We start from the raw sequence: 15,829 nt of genomic DNA, 5'->3' as shown, positions 1-15,829 counted from the left end.
GGGGTAATCGGGATGGGTGTGTCGGAGACAGTGCAATTGGCACAGGACAGAGCAGAGTTTAGGGCTGTTGTACATAGGGTCACTATGAGTTGCAAGAGACTCGAAGGCACATAACAACAACATTTTTCACCTTGGGAAATGACAAGTATGTTCTTTCCTTTTGGTTTTTCTAACTTCAGGTCTTTGCGCAATTACTTCATTTCATCTTACCAAGCTGCCCTTTGAAACTTCTGATCCACTCATTTATTTCATCATTTTTCTGATCATTTTAACTATTCTAAGTCCAAAAAACATGCATCAGTGTCTCTTCTGATAAGTATTTTTGTGTTTTCTGTGTTTCTTGTCTTTGCAGTGTTTTTTTCTCTATTTATAATGTCCTTAATGCCCAATTTATCTAGTCTTCGGTCATTAGAATAACATGTGTCAAATCTATTATAGAGATTGTCTCTAAATGCAGGTAGGATACTCTCAGGGTTGCACTTTGATCTCACAGACTTGTTTCATTTCCTTCAGCTTCAACGGGAACTTCACAAAGGCAACTTATGCCCTGTTCCACAATTGTCTCCTGGGTTGTTTTTCTGGTTGATGATACTGAGCTTTCTCTTCATCTTTTTTCGTATATAGAGATGATTTGGCTCCTATGTATTCCATATGATGAGATTCACATCCGTTTAAGTGGTTGGAAATAATCTTTTCAATGGCTAATTAATTGATCTTGTAAATTTCTGTAATGAAATTTCAAGTGTCATTTCTATCACTAAGGTTGTATTTTTTAACTATTGATAATTTTTCTTTCTTTCATTCCTTCATATTCTAATCACTAGTTGTTAAAATTGTATCTTGAGTGCACAGTTTATCAATTCCAGACTGAAATTCAGAAGTTAAAAATCTTCCATTTCTCCATCTTCGGAATTAGTAGTTGGTAGGTAAATTTGAATAATAGCTGTATTGATTGATCTTCCTTGTAGGATTATAAATACCATCCTATAAATTACAGCTTATATTTATAGATACATCTTGAAATGTTCTTTTTGACAATGTATGGGACTCCATTCTTCTCCAGTTTGTAATTTCTTGCATAGTATACCATAAATGTTGTATTCGAAATGGCCAGTAACAATCCAATTTAGGAAAGCCTTGGATATCTATGCTTACGTATTACTTCTCATTTGTCATTATATTCACCTTTCCTAAATGTATGCTTTGCAAATTTCACATTCTAATTATTAATGAAACTTTGCACCTGTTCTGAATCACATTCTGTCATCAAATGAAGGTCCCAAAAGTTTTACTCTATCCACACCAACAAGACTTTGAGGTAGCACACTCCCAGTGTCTTCCAACCTGACAGACTCCTTTAACACTGTAACAGTGTTCCACTGCAATTCATAAGTTTTCATTGGCCAATATTTTTATTTTTTAATTTTTTTGTTTTTTTATTTTATTTTATTAATTTTAATTAACACTTACAGAGATTTTGGATTTCCATTCATTCATTGTTGCACTATTTTCTCTACCCCTCCCCCAGTTCATTCCTCTCTTTTTTTTCCCCTTGAAAGTCTGTTTTAATTGTCCCATTGCCACAGTGCTTGTCAAAACCAGTTCTGATCAATCTCCTTTGTCAGTGTGTCCTTTACCATTCCCTATCACTCCTCCCTAAGAGAGATTTCGCCCTGATTCATAAGGAAAAGGGGATGACATATTCTCATAGCCACTTCCTGCTGATAAGGGACGCTGTAGGTTTCAGGGTGAAGATCTTCTCTCACTACTCTAAAGGGCCCCTTTGGCAATAGGAAACACGTAGACTATTGTAGAGATTGATTTTGGAATTTAGATATACTGTTATCAGTTGTGCTTAGCCACACATGTTCATATCCTTGAAGATGCATCATGGAACTGTTGCAGCCTAGAAGACACAAATTTAACTAACAAGTTAAAAGTACATGTGTCAAAAATTAAAAAGCAATAATATTCCAAGTAGAGGTTCTAATAGTGGCACAAATCAAGTTACAGAGGGAAGGTAGTTCTTAAAAGAAAAGGCCTATTGACTAGCACTTTGTCTATTATAGTATAAAAGTTAGGAACCACAAGATGTAGAGGTTCAACTATGTAATTTATTTTTCTTAAGTCCTGGACAAAATTCTATCTACCACTGGGTTGTTGTTTTACAGCTTGGAAGTCCACATGCAAGGCAGAGGTGAAGTAAAGAACTGCTTATAAGGTTTTCCATCAATTTCAATAACTAAGAAATAGAAGAGTTGGGACCTCAGAAGGCTTTTAGGACCAAATGACTAATAGTCTCTTGTGTCCAGGAGAAAATGAATATACTTGCCAGTAATGTTAATGCTCACCCTCAAGGAGATCATCAGGTCCTTCTTCTTAGTCTATCTTAATTTTGAAGTATCTCTGAAACCTGGGTGCTATGGTGACCCTGTTGATATTTTAAATACCACTAATAGCTCATATCTTCATAGCAGCATATGTCACTAAAATATGACAAACTGACAGGTGAGTGTTGGAAGTTACCAGAGAAAGAATGTAAATTGCCAAGTTATACTAGTAAGCATTAAGTTGGTATTAGAATCTGTCTCTTAAACCATAATTTGACGTAACACTCCAATTTAATAGCAGGAGCCACAGAACTAAAGAATTAAAATTATTTGTCCAAGATCACGAGTGTCGATTGGGAGTACAGCAGTCATATTTTATATTCAATGTGTGTTGATATATAATGTAGATGACTTAGAATTTCTTCATATGCTAACCTTGGTGAATTCTTTCTTACAATATAATAACATTTATGTATCTAGAAAAGTAGGTAGGTGATTTGTTTCGTTTTATTTTGTTGTTTTTTAAAAAAAAATTTATTGTGAAAAACATGTATAGGGATGTAAAGGGGTAAGGGATGGGAGAGAAGAGTGAAGATGGGCAGGGATGAAATCACAGGGCTGCACAATTTGGTGGGCTGGGGGTGATAGAAGGAAATGAGAAAGATCCAGTGGGGACCAGAAGAGATAGGGTAATGGTGAGCATAGTCCAATGGTGATTAAAAAAAATTTTTTTTAACAAAGAAATTGTCTTACTCACTTGTGGTTTTCTAACTTGGGAATGGGGTGCAGACTCTCTGGCTTCTTCATGCTGAACAGGAGCATTGATATGAAGGGAGAAGGGGAGCCCACTTTAACACCTTACTGGTGGTCCTGGGTTGTTCAGTTAGATGATATTTTCCTTACATTTAGTGCCTCTGCACTGCGAAGTGTTTGCCAGGGTGGGTCCAGTGGCTATGGCTGGCTGAGCCCTGAGGCTCCATCCTCTTTCACTTCCTTAGCAGGCAGTTTTAATTCCTTTTTGTCTCTGGAACTGGGTTCAAGGTTCAGATCTGGAGCAAAACTCAGTGTTAAGGTTATCTGTAGGAAAAGGAACAAACTTAGAGAGCACAAACTTGTGAGTACCAAAGAGAAGGGCTTTGGAAGTGTTACTTACAAGTGTACTGGCTGAGGAAGTGGAGGAAAGTGGCTTAGATAAAATTCTTTGTACACCCTAAGCAGTTTTCCTCAGTGACCTGAAGGCTCTCCCCAGGGGGCAGGTGGCACACCCCGAGGGCCAAACAGCTCTACCTAGGATTCCAGGCAGCATATCTTGAGGGTTAAATGGCTCTCCTTGAGGGCCAAAGGGCTCTCCCCAGGTGCTGGACAGCACACCCCGAAGGCCCAACAGCTCTCCCTGGGGGCCAGGCAGCACACTCCGAGGGCCAGATGGCAAACCCCAGGGAGCAGACAACTCTCCCCAGAGGCAGGGAGTCATACCCCAGGGGCTGGATGGCACACCTCCCTATATAAGCCCCCCATCCAAGGTCTGGACCCTGTGCCTCACTGAAGGCCATGGCCAAGAACAGCACCCCTGGTTCCGGCACCACCACCATTGCCCCTCTCCCTCCACCAAGTGTTCAGACAGTAATTCGAAGTAGGCATCACTACCCTCCCCCTTTACAAATGGGAAAGGGACTTTAAGAGTGGAAAACAGACCCTCCCTAGGTCTAAACAGTTCTTGGCAGCTCAGCCAAGAAATCAAAAGATGTGGTGTATTGAGGATGTCTGCCATCTCAGTTCTGTTGTTGTTGTTAAGTGTCATTGAGTCATAGACAACTTATAGTGACCCTATGAATGAAAGACCTAAACACATGCATAACTTGTGCAACTTACATTTCTCTAAATTCATACAGTGTCTGAAGGCCACTCCTGCTTCCAAGTTTGTTTTAATCTGAGAGCTCCATCAAACACTGTCCACCATGGGTAACCATTATTGCATTTGTCACTTCAGTGTCACAGTGTTTAGCCTCACAGCAACAATGAGTTACCTCTATATAGTCAATTGACAGGGCAGTGATATATTACTTAGAAGAGTGTATGACCGAAACAATGAAAATCAGGCCTGGGGTTTGCAGCTTAAAATCCCTGACCTTTAGTTTAGTAGCATAGCTTTCCATCCGCTAGGCCCACAGAGATCTCTCTATGGCTCACCACAATTCTGTGAACAACAAATCTGGTCCTTGCCCTATCCTACACCATCCCCACAATCCAGGGCACACTCAAACCCACTGCTACAGACACCTTATTAATCTATTATATTGATGATCTTTTCTTTTCTGACCTGTCCAAAGAACTCTTCACTGATCGTGAGATGCTTTCCTGTATCAAGTCCGTCACCTTCCATGGTGCCACCATCGCCGTCCCTCCCCCACCACCTGCTGTCCCCTCCTGTACTGGGGGCTGCGGCTGTTGGCATCTGCAGCCACCGGCCATGTAGGGGCTCTTTCACACCAGCCATGGGGCCCAGCACCCACCACCTGGTCTAGGCTAAGGGACCTGTGGGCTCCAGCCACGGTGGTTTCATGGGGTCGTGGACAGTGCAGGTTTAGTGGTGGGTAGCAGGGGCGAGTGGGACTCACCCATGTTCTTTCAAGAATTTTTGTCCTCTTGATGTTGAGCTTCAGTCCATATTGATGGCTGGCAGTCGACTGCTTGGCTGTTGATAAGTTGTGTGACCTCTTTCAATGTGGCTTCCTAGGCCTCCTGCTCCTCACACTGTGTCTCCTATCGCTGCCATCTTGGTTCTGAGAATTTATTTTAGAATAAGTTTACTCTGTGGCAGTGTGGAGGCTCTGTTGTACCAGCTGTGGGGCCTGGCACCTACCTTCCATCCCAGGTGAGGGAATCCCTGGGGTCTGGCTGTGGAGGCCCCGTGGAGAGCTGCTGCAGCAGTGTTGGCTTGGCAGTGGGGGGCTGTGAGCCATGGGACTCATTCTTTTTTTTTGGAATCCTTGTTCTCTTGATGTTAAGCCTCGATCTATATTGAAGACCAGTAATCAAGTGCTGAAATATCCAATTATCAATAATCTGAGGACTGTGGAGGGCCATGGTGGCCCATTTCTGCACAGCTTGCGGCTGCTGTTTTCTGTGCCTCCAACCATCTTGATTCTCCTTGTTTTGTTTTGTCTTTTTTAAGGATGGAAAAAGACACTTCACAATATCCTTGACAAAGTTACTCATTATTTTATATGTTTTTGTAGGTGATTTATTTCTAAGACAATGGTGAATGTTTATATTTTTTTTCATTTCTTTGTAACTATTTTTTATAAGATAGTATCTTTGAAACAGTTTACTGTAGATTTGGTATTTTAATTTGCCTTTTATGGTTATTATATTATTCACAAGTAAGTTGGATTTTTCTAATCCCTAATATGATATAATTATGCATTCTTTATCATTAAGGCTATTTCTGCAGTATAGTAAAAAACTTTCTTTTCATTTACCTAACAATAATTTCTTAGGAGGAGAAAAATTAAAATTGTCTCTTGAATAATATAATCATATATATCAATATTAAGTAATGATATAATATTATAAATTTTTGTTTTCTAAAAAATAAAGTAAAAATCTTAAAAATGACTTTCCAGAGATTATATATACCTTCAGAAAAATCTCTAACAAGTTCTTAAGGCTTTGTTTTCAAGATAAATCCTCCTACTCTGAAACATTTAGTTTTTTATTTTTTGAAGTGTAGTATATATAAGCGAATCCATTTAATGAAATTCAGAGTTGACTCATCTCTTTCTCTTTATTCTCTCTCCTCCAGCTCTTTCTCTTTGTTGTCTGGAACTTTGAGCTCTACATGATACCACTGGTTTTGTTGTTACTATTGACATGGAACTACTTCTTGATAATATCAGGGAAAGATAACAGGCAACGTGATACAGTAAGTCTCTACTTTCTGACTTGTATGTATTTTTGTTCTTATTCCTAGTGCCTCTGACAAGATCAACATTGAATTTGGTTTTACAAACCAGCAAGTATGTTTATAAAGTCAAGCTTAGAGGAAAATTTTATCTATTCAAAGCTACCATTCTGGTCCTAACACAATAGAAACTGTTCATGTGTTTTTAACTTTATTGCCTTGTTCAGAACTAATATAGGAAGTGTACACAAGAAAACACTATGAAATTTTACCATAAACAGATGTTATTCCAAATTAATTTTTTTAATTCTTACTTGGTGTTTATGGCTCAAGAAGCCCAGAATCTAGATGTAAGTCACTAAATAATTAATGAACAGATAAAACAAATTCTTCTTTTTTCACTGAAGACTTTTATTTACTTACTTCTTGTTGTTATGTGCCATCAAGTCGACTATGACTCATACCAACCCTGTGAACAGTGGCTCAGAAACTTGCACTATCCTGAGCCAATCTCTCTGTCTCAGACACACTGGACTCCATTGCCACAGTCACTGGGTCCATCTATCTCATCCAGGAGCTTCCTCTCTTGCACTGACCTTCTGCCCTTCCAAGCATGATATCCTTCTTCAAGGACTGGCCCCTTCTGACAAGATATCTAGAGATCTAAGACAGAGTTTCAACATTCTTCTCTTCAAGGAACAACCTGGTTTTACCCTGTCCAGGACAGATCTGTTTGTTCTCTTGGTGTATGTTCAATATTCTTTTTCAGCACCACAACTCAAAGGCATAGATTTTTCTGTCATCCTTAGTCATTTTCCAGCTCCTCAGATGCATAGCAATTTACTTACAAAGACATCTATTTAATTGAAACCTCTCTCTGTGTTCTATCATTGAAGGAGGACCTGATGGATACAGGCTTGGGAAGTTTTATAAAGCATATTAATTCAATGAACATTCACAAAAGGCACATTACCTTAGAATGTCTCAAGGGTGAAGAGCTTCTATTTAATCTAGATGAAGTTGTCTCAAGGGTGAAGAGCTTCTGTTTAATCTAGATGAAGTTGTACTGTACTCACATCTTTGGAAGTTTCTTCACCATGTGTAAGACAACGTTCTCCCTACATATATACTAATTTTAGACTAAGAGCAGAAGCTAGCCAAACTATAATCACATTTGTTTTCTCCTTTTAACCTTTGTTCCTATTGGACTGTGTCAGTAATCACACCCATAGCAAAAATTTCAGGAGCATTCCCATACAGTATAAGAAATCAGAGAGAACTTCTCCAAGTGAAACACTTACACATTTGATAACCTGATGGTTGGCAATTTAGAATAATTTAAGAATTTGTCAAACATGAAAATGTACTTTGCAATTATATTTCTTCTTCAGATTACTTAGATTTTTTAAAATCCATAATTAATATTCATCATTTGATTAATAATCAGTACTTTTTTCCAACTGCTTATATACACAAATGATGCAAGAAATAGATTTATCTGATTATCAGTTTTAATTTTGTGTATTAATAATATTATATTAACATTATAAGAGTTTTAAAAAATATACCTGTAACATAAAAAACTTTATTTTCTTTAGTGTATTTTTATTATCAAAATAAAATCTGTTACACAATCACCAAGCACATGGCATAGCTGCCAATAACACAAGTTCATTTCTCTAAATTATTTATATGTGCTTCTGCTTCCCTTCTGAGGCTATAATTGTGAGAGAAGGTACTCTTTGTTCATTTTTTTATTTTATTTCCTACACAGAAAAGCATGTGCTTTACAAATTAAAGGTGTTCAAATCCATTTTTGGAAAACATATCCAGCCAAACAAGAGATTTCTAATAGAGATTTTAGTAGTTAGGCAGCATCAATAAACAAGATGTTATTATTAATGACAAGAATTTTATGGATATGTTTTTAAATTGCACACTGAGAGAGAAGCGTCAAATGCTATAAACATTGGTGTCATGGGGACTAATAGGTACTTTTGTCAATTAACACAGGACATTTTCTTTAAGAAAATGGGACTCTCTCAGACAATCGCTTTCTTGTCTCATTTTTAAAGGGAGATTAACCAGAGTGAATACTTTTCATTCAGTTGCCTTGAGACAAATTTGCAAATAAGAATATTTGCAAATAAGGAAAAAAATAATCTAGTATCAGCTGTTGGGGTATGACTATTTTTAGTGAAAAATATATTAACCTGTAGACTTTGCTTCTTATCTTCTCAAGCATGTACTTGGTTAGACATATACACATTTAGAGAGGAGATCGTAATATAAAGTAAATCCCATTGTACTTAAAATTCTCTTCTAAGACTTTTTAGATTGAAAAGTTGCATATTATGTAAATTTGATACTGCCTCCCTTTTTCATTTACAGTATAAATCCAAAATAGTATTTACCAAATCTCTTCGCTTTCGGCACATCTGCTCTGACAGATCCTCCTTGTAGCCATGGACAACATTCTATTTCCCAGCACAGCCCACTGTGAAGCTTTCTACAGTCTAACTCTCCCGGAATGCCAACTACACTCCATAACTCCCAGTAATTGCCTTTTATTTGCCCAAAACACACATATCCATTTCTGTTCCTTCCAGGCACCAGAGCAGCAATCACAACGATTCATTCAGCTTCTTATTCACTGGCTCAGTTGAGACCTTACGTAACTCTTAAATCCAATTTGTCTAATTATGTGTTTTCTGTCATACCCAGCTGTGCATTTGAACTGGTTAGTCCTTTTGAAAAGAAACCTGGATTATACTCTTCTGGTTAGAGACCTCCTATCTATAGAATATACGTATATTATATAAAGGAATGTGCTCGTGGAGATCACCATGCTGTGACTAAGTGATTCTACTGTGCAGCCCTGAAGAGTGAATGGCATTTTGACCAAGGGTCTTCTTGGTATCCCTAAAACACTGCAGAATCTTTCATGGTGTATCAACACTCCAGAAATCTCTGTGGAATCATACTAGTGGCTGATCTCAAATAAACAAAACAAAACAAACAACTTTTACTTTTTGAATGACAATTTTCTGCCAACCCCCCAGATCACCTCTATATTCAGCTGAGTCAATTCAACTAATATTGAAGCTATTAAAAAATTCAAAACAACCTTCAGAATTATATAGCAAAGATAAGGGAGAGTATTTCTATGACATAGGCAGCTGATAGACAATAACAATAAACATTGTAAAAGGGAAAATGCCTACATCGTTAAAAATCTGGTTTCCAGCACATTGGTAGAGAGTTAAGATTAATGCTAAAATTGAAAAGGATTTTATTGTGCATTTGTTAAGGGGAGCAGTTCTTTTCTTGGAGATTCTTAAAATTACCAGACTTGGAGTTTTCTGCCTTTCTCCCACTGTGGTGTCTGTTCTAGCTTAATGAGAAAGATGAGATGTAATCCTTGCCTAGCAACTTTTGCTGCATTTAATGAGCTGAGCCTGCTAATGATGGAATGAGTGAAACAACCATCCGTAGCTAAAGCTGTGGATGTGCAGAGAGTACACGCAAGAAAGAGGAGTGGCTAGAAATGGGGCTTCTACTCTGCTGTTTCTCAGTCCAACTTGTTTATAAGAATCAATCTGAAGTCTAAATCTACCAACACCCTACCTGCACCAAGACATTAACATTCCTAGCCTGAGAATCATTGGGCTTTTCCTAAGAAAACAGTTTATTTCATTTATGCCACATTCAGAAATGTCCCAAGTGTAAAGGAGATGTAAAAAACAGGCATATCATCCTTCTCTTTGTTTGCAATGTCTCTCCAAAACGTGGAAAAATACTCCTTGGGACTGACTGCCTATTAGGCTGTACCAGCTATCCAGATTATAGTACAGAACAGTGGACAGAAATGTTAGTTGTAGAACTGATGCCAGCAAGTGATCTTTGCTGGGGGCTTAAAAACTACTTAACTTTCATTACATGATGGTTGCACCTAGTCTTCTCTGTGACAGAAGTTGGTTGTGTCATCCTAGCCAATGGTCTGCATACGTGTAAGTCAGGTGATCTCTGCTCTATTCATCTGTGGCCAGCATGGTCTCATGTTCATCCACACCTCATGGATCATGCACGGTGTGGGAACCCTGCCCTGTGACTAGGGATTTTAGGCTCAGAGAATAAACAGAAGGGACAGGCCAAGCAAACCAGGGATTGTCGCACACCCATGGGATCTGAATCTACTGCTATCTGATTTATTCTAATCCAGTTACCTTATAAAACAGGGTTTCCTAGCTGTAATCTTTGTGGAAGCTGGCTGCTACTTCATTCTTCCTTAAACTGGCTGGTGAATTTAAAAAGGTGATACTTTAACTTCACCACTATGGTGCCTTCCTTACTGCGTAGTCAAAACTCATTGCCATCAAACTGGAACTAATCCATAGCTTTGTTTGATGGTAAAAGTGAATGTAAAGCCAGACTACTCTCTTCTGATGTTCAGGCTATTTCCACAGTATTTGCTTCCTCATGAGCATGTTCTTCTGGCATGCCACTCCCAAAGGATGACTTTCTAGCTGCCCAAGACCCTACATGACAACCTGGACATCCCCAAGTTTCTTCCTGAAAGTTACCTGACCAGTTCTGTCTCAGGATCTCCTTTATTTTTTCAAAACCATAGGGACTCAAGAACAAGTCAAGTAAATCAAAGCTGAAACTCTTTCACACTCATGGAGAGAGTCTTCGGCTTTCTTTGACATATGAAAATTCTAAAAGCTATGGTTTTTAATTACACTTTAAAAGAACATTCATTTTTACTGTCATGATATTCCTCCCACATAACAATCTCAGTAATCCAATCAATGGAAGCATTAAAAGTCTGAAGAATAGTGGAGATCAATGAAATCATTCTGACTCATAATCTGATTATGACACAAATTGAGCTAAAGTCTGTCTTGCTAAAATATAAAATACCTTAGTAAATATGGAAATGTTTTCTTAGCTCCTGCAAATGGCAAAACACTTGGTTTTTATGTTTTCCTTTAAAATAGTGCTAAATGTTGCTCTTTTCTCATTAGACCTGTCCCTATTAGCCCAATTGCCCTTAATCCCTAAAAGTAAATCTTCCTGAAGAATTATAGGTTTCCTATCAAGAATACTATTAATTGAACAGTAAGAAAAATGTGCTTATTTGATATAAGTTTCTGGAAATGAAACTCATTTCTTGGGTTGTTGTTGTTTTTCTTTTCAGCTAATACTCTCCCCAAGGAGGTCCAAGGCAGTGTGTTTGAATAAATGGAATACTGAATACAGAGAGTAGTATTCCTAATAGGGTCTAAGGAGCCAAGCCAAGCCTAATTCAACCAAGGAGGGCTCTCCACGATTGCAGCAATAAGCCTGAGTGTGTCGGAGATTGAGAGGATGGCACAGGCACAGAGTTCATATCTATTGTTCCTAGTGTCGCTCTGCGTCATACTGGACTCAGCAGCACCTAACAACAACCATGTTGTTGTTATGTGCTGTCGAGTCGCCTGCGACTCATAGCAACCCTATATACAACAGCCCTAAACTCTGCTCTGTCCTGTGCCAATTGCACTGTCACTGACACTCCCATCCTGATTATCCCAGTCACTGAATCAATCCACCTCATAGAGGTCCTTCCCCTCCTGCGCTGTCCCTCCACCCTCCCAAGCATGATGTCCTTCTCCAAGGACCATTCTCTCCTCACAACATGTCCAAAGTATGTTAGACAGAGCCTCAGAATCCTTGCCTCCAAGGAGACACCCGGTTTAACCCTTTCCAGGACAAATCTGTTTGTTTTCCTAGCAGTCCATGGTATTCTCAATACTCTTCTCCAGCACCACAGCTCAAAGGCATCAATTCTCCTTCTATCCTCCTTGGTCATTGTCCAACTCTCTGATGCATAACAAGTGATTGCGACGACCATGGCCTGTATCAAACGCACCTTAGTCTCCAGAGAGACACCATTGCTCTTCAGTACTTTGGAGAGGTCCCTAACAGCAGACTTTCCCATGGCAATGCACCTTTTAATTTCCTGGCTACTGGTGCCAAGAGCGTTGACTGTGGAGCCAAGAAAACTAAAGCTGTATACAATCTCAATCTCTTCACCCTCCATCCTGATGCTGCCAATTGGTCCAGTGGTGAGAATCTTTGTCTTCTTGACATTGAGCCTCAATCCATATTGTAGGCTACAATCCTTGACCCTCTAAAGCAGGTGCTTCAGGTCCTCTTCAGTTTCAGCAAGCTGGGTTGTGTCATCTGCATAATACAAATTGTGATAAATCTCCCCCAATCTTGACCCCACATTTCTCCTCATAGAGCCCAGCCTCCCGGATAATCTGTACTGCATATAGGTTGAAAAGGTATGGAGATAGGATGCATCCCTGATGTACGCCCTTCCCAATTTTGAACCATGCAGTGTTCTCTTGCTCTGTTCTGACGACTGCCTCCTGGTCCAAGCATAGGTTTCGCATTAGAACAATCAAGTGTTCTGGGATTCCCATTCTTCTCAGAGTCAGCCACAATTTGTTATGATCCACACAGTCAAATGCCTTCAATTAAATCACCCTGAAGGTATCACACTGCTAATGAAAAGATCAGTTGATTCAGACCCACCATTTGCAGAAGGAAAAGATGGTCATTCTCCTCGAGAAAGATGTATAGCATCTATTTGTTTCCAAATGAAAACTTTGATAAATCCGTTTTCAGAGGAAATGAACGTTACTTTCCCTTTTCAAATTCTTCTAATGATTTGACTCTCATCAGAACTAGAAAATGTGGTATAAATTGTTTTCAACATTAGCACATTTTGATGCACTTTTATGAATATTTTCCCATTTTATAACTCTTATAAGGTAATATTTGTCTGTACATCCCATGAAACTAGCACAGTGCCTGACACTTGTGTTATTTTCTGATTAGCTAACATATTATAAATATACTAGCAGTTGTGACAAAGTATTAATAAAAGTTAAGCAACATGTCATCAAAACTAAAGTAAAAAAAAAGATGTATAATGGAGCTCTGGTGGCTAGTGGCAAAAAGCTGTGCTGCAATCCTGAAGGTGCATGTTTTGAATCCACCAGATGCTCTTCTGGAAAAGGAAGGGCAGCCTCCTCCTGGGCCAGTCAGATCTGATTCAACAGTACACAACAACAACAACAACAACAAAGATGTATAGTCTAAGAAACTTGACGGAAGGTCACTGTGAGGCAGAAGTTGGGTTTCCCCCTCTATTTCAATAAAAGTTTTATCATTTAGCATAGCCCACAAAGCCTCTTGGGTTTGCATCTCAGTACCAAAAAAGACCACATATTTGCTTTTAACAGAAGCAGCACTGAGTCATGAATCCTGTAAACACATCTAAAAATGGATGCTCATTCTTTTCTTTGTGCTTATTCAACAGCAATTTGCTGAGTATTTTCAGAAGGTCACCATCTTGCACAAATCTGAGAACCATGAAAAAGAATCAGACCATCGTTTTCCCAACACAAGCAGTAACATGAAGAAATGCTTTTTTAAAAAATAACAACAACAACAAAAAGACCACCCACCATGTATTAGCAGTAAATTTCATTTCCTATAACCTCATTCAAAGCTTCTACTAACTACTTAGGAGCCATGATAGCATGGTGCATTAAGGATTACTACTAACTAGAGCTCAAGTGGCCTAGTGGCAAGAAGCTGCACTATAATCCCAAAGGCACACTGTTCAAATCCACCAGCTGCTCCATGGGAGGATGAGCAGTCTCTCTCCTCCAATGTGATTGCTTCTAAAAACCTACCAGAGAGTCAGCTATTGGTTGCTTTCAACTCAATGATACATAACAAATTAACTAGAAGATTAACAGTTCAAACTCACCAGCTATTCCAAGGAAGGAGGAGGCCATCTGCTCCCATAAAGATTTACAGCCATAGAAAACCTACAGGGCTACTCTGTTCTAGCTTTTAGGGCCACTACGAGTAGAAATAGACTCAGTGACAGTGGGTATTTTGCCAGCTGCTTTGTTTTGTGATTATTGTTGTTATTATTGATTGCCTTCAAGTCGAGCATGACTCATAGCGACACTATGAACAAAAGGCTTGAAGCCCCTCTACAACTATCGGCATTTATCAAAATTCATAGAGTTTCCAGAGGCATGTTATTTAGGAAATGGATAACACTCTAGCTTCCAGAAGCTTGTGAAATAGCCCTGTATATTCTAAGTTGATGTCCCAGCACATTGATGATGATAACTTCATAGACTATGAGTATGGTCAATAGTATTTCCACATTTTCTCCATTCTTTTCCAGTTCTCACACTGCTATCATGCCCTCTGTCTCAGTTTGTGAATATTTTTAATACATATGTTGTCCAGATTTTGCTCAAATTTCAGCTCATGAGGCCCTCTGGATTCTTAATTTAGGGTTGCCAGATTTAGCAAATAAAAACACAAATGCCAAATGAAATTAAAATTTCACAAAGTCAGAATATACTTATCCTTTCAAAAGTGATCGTTGTTTATCAGAAATCTCGATTCAACAGGATCGAGTATTTTATCTGACAATCTTAACTCAGTCTCACCTTGTAGGTAGCACAAGATATATTTCTGAAGCAACATTGTGATTGTATCACTGTGCTATTTTGCATGTCATACTTGCCCCAACCACAAAGGGTGACGTAAAAAATTCATCATGAGTCGTTGCTGATTTATGCTTTCCAGTCATTTCCAACTCATGATGACCCTATGTAGAGCTGCCTTTTCCCACACCACCCTCACATCCTTGTTATGTTTGAGCTCACTGTTCCAGTCACTGTGTCATCTCATTTCATTGAGGACCTTGCCCTTTTTTTACTGCTCCTCTACTTTACCATGAAGATGTCCTTTCCTGGGAATTGCTCCCCCTTCATAGAACATGTCTGCACTAAGATAAAACCTTACCATGCTCACTTAAGACAAGCATACGTACTATACTTATTCCAAGAATGATATGTTCATTCCTCTCTTAGTATGGTACATCCACTATACCCTTCACCACCTTCCTCATTCAAATGCATTATTCTTAATTTTGGCTTCCTTATTCATTGACCAGCTTTTTCATGAATATAAATATTTTTGTTAATTGGATCCTTCATGAATATTCCCTACCTTAGCCACAGCTTCATATTCTTCCCTGTGCTGTAACATGATTGAATTACTTGTAGTTTACCAAATATGCTGTTCATTCTTTCTTTCTTTCTCTTCTCTCCCTTCTAAACTTTTGCCTATATAACTGTACATATAAATGTTGTTTTCTTGTTTGTTAGACTTGTATATTTGTTTTTACAAATTTGAATCACACTGCCCACAGCATTAACTGGCCTACCTTTTTCTGTAGCCACCTTTCATCTTGTTACGGGATTCTACCATGTGATTTTTTTTTTAATGGCTGGCTGTAAAATTTTCACTATAAACATATATTTCTTTTCTTAATTAAACTGTTTTATAGAAATATCTCCTTCAAATGTTCTTGCCATTTCAAATACTTAACTAAAGAAATTCCTATACAAATCTTTAAGATGAGGTCTGACAATATCTTTGCGGCAAATGCTAGAGGGAGAATTTTGGGTTCAAAGTAAATGCATTATGAAAAATTAGTAATTAG

General features: G+C 38.5%; 1 protein-coding gene across 2 annotated transcripts in view; it reads left to right on the top strand.

Moving 5' to 3' along the window:
- Positions 1-15,829, top strand: part of MCTP1 (multiple C2 domains, transmembrane 1) — a 906,633-nt gene that overhangs the window by 750,659 nt on the left and 140,145 nt on the right. For both annotated transcript variants that reach the window (XM_006885367.1, XM_006885366.1), the window contains one exon: positions 6,136-6,255. In XM_006885367.1, coding sequence (XP_006885429.1) covers positions 6,136-6,255 — 120 coding nt within the window. The remainder of the gene's footprint in view (positions 1-6,135; positions 6,256-15,829) is intronic.

This window comes from Elephantulus edwardii, unplaced genomic scaffold, assembly GCF_000299155.1.
Source record: "Elephantulus edwardii isolate Elephantulus edwardi_28Jun2011 unplaced genomic scaffold, EleEdw1.0 scaffold00043, whole genome shotgun sequence".
Classification (NCBI taxonomy): Eukaryota; Metazoa; Chordata; class Mammalia; order Macroscelidea; family Macroscelididae; genus Elephantulus; species Elephantulus edwardii.
This window is presented reverse-complemented; position numbering and strand designations above follow the sequence as displayed.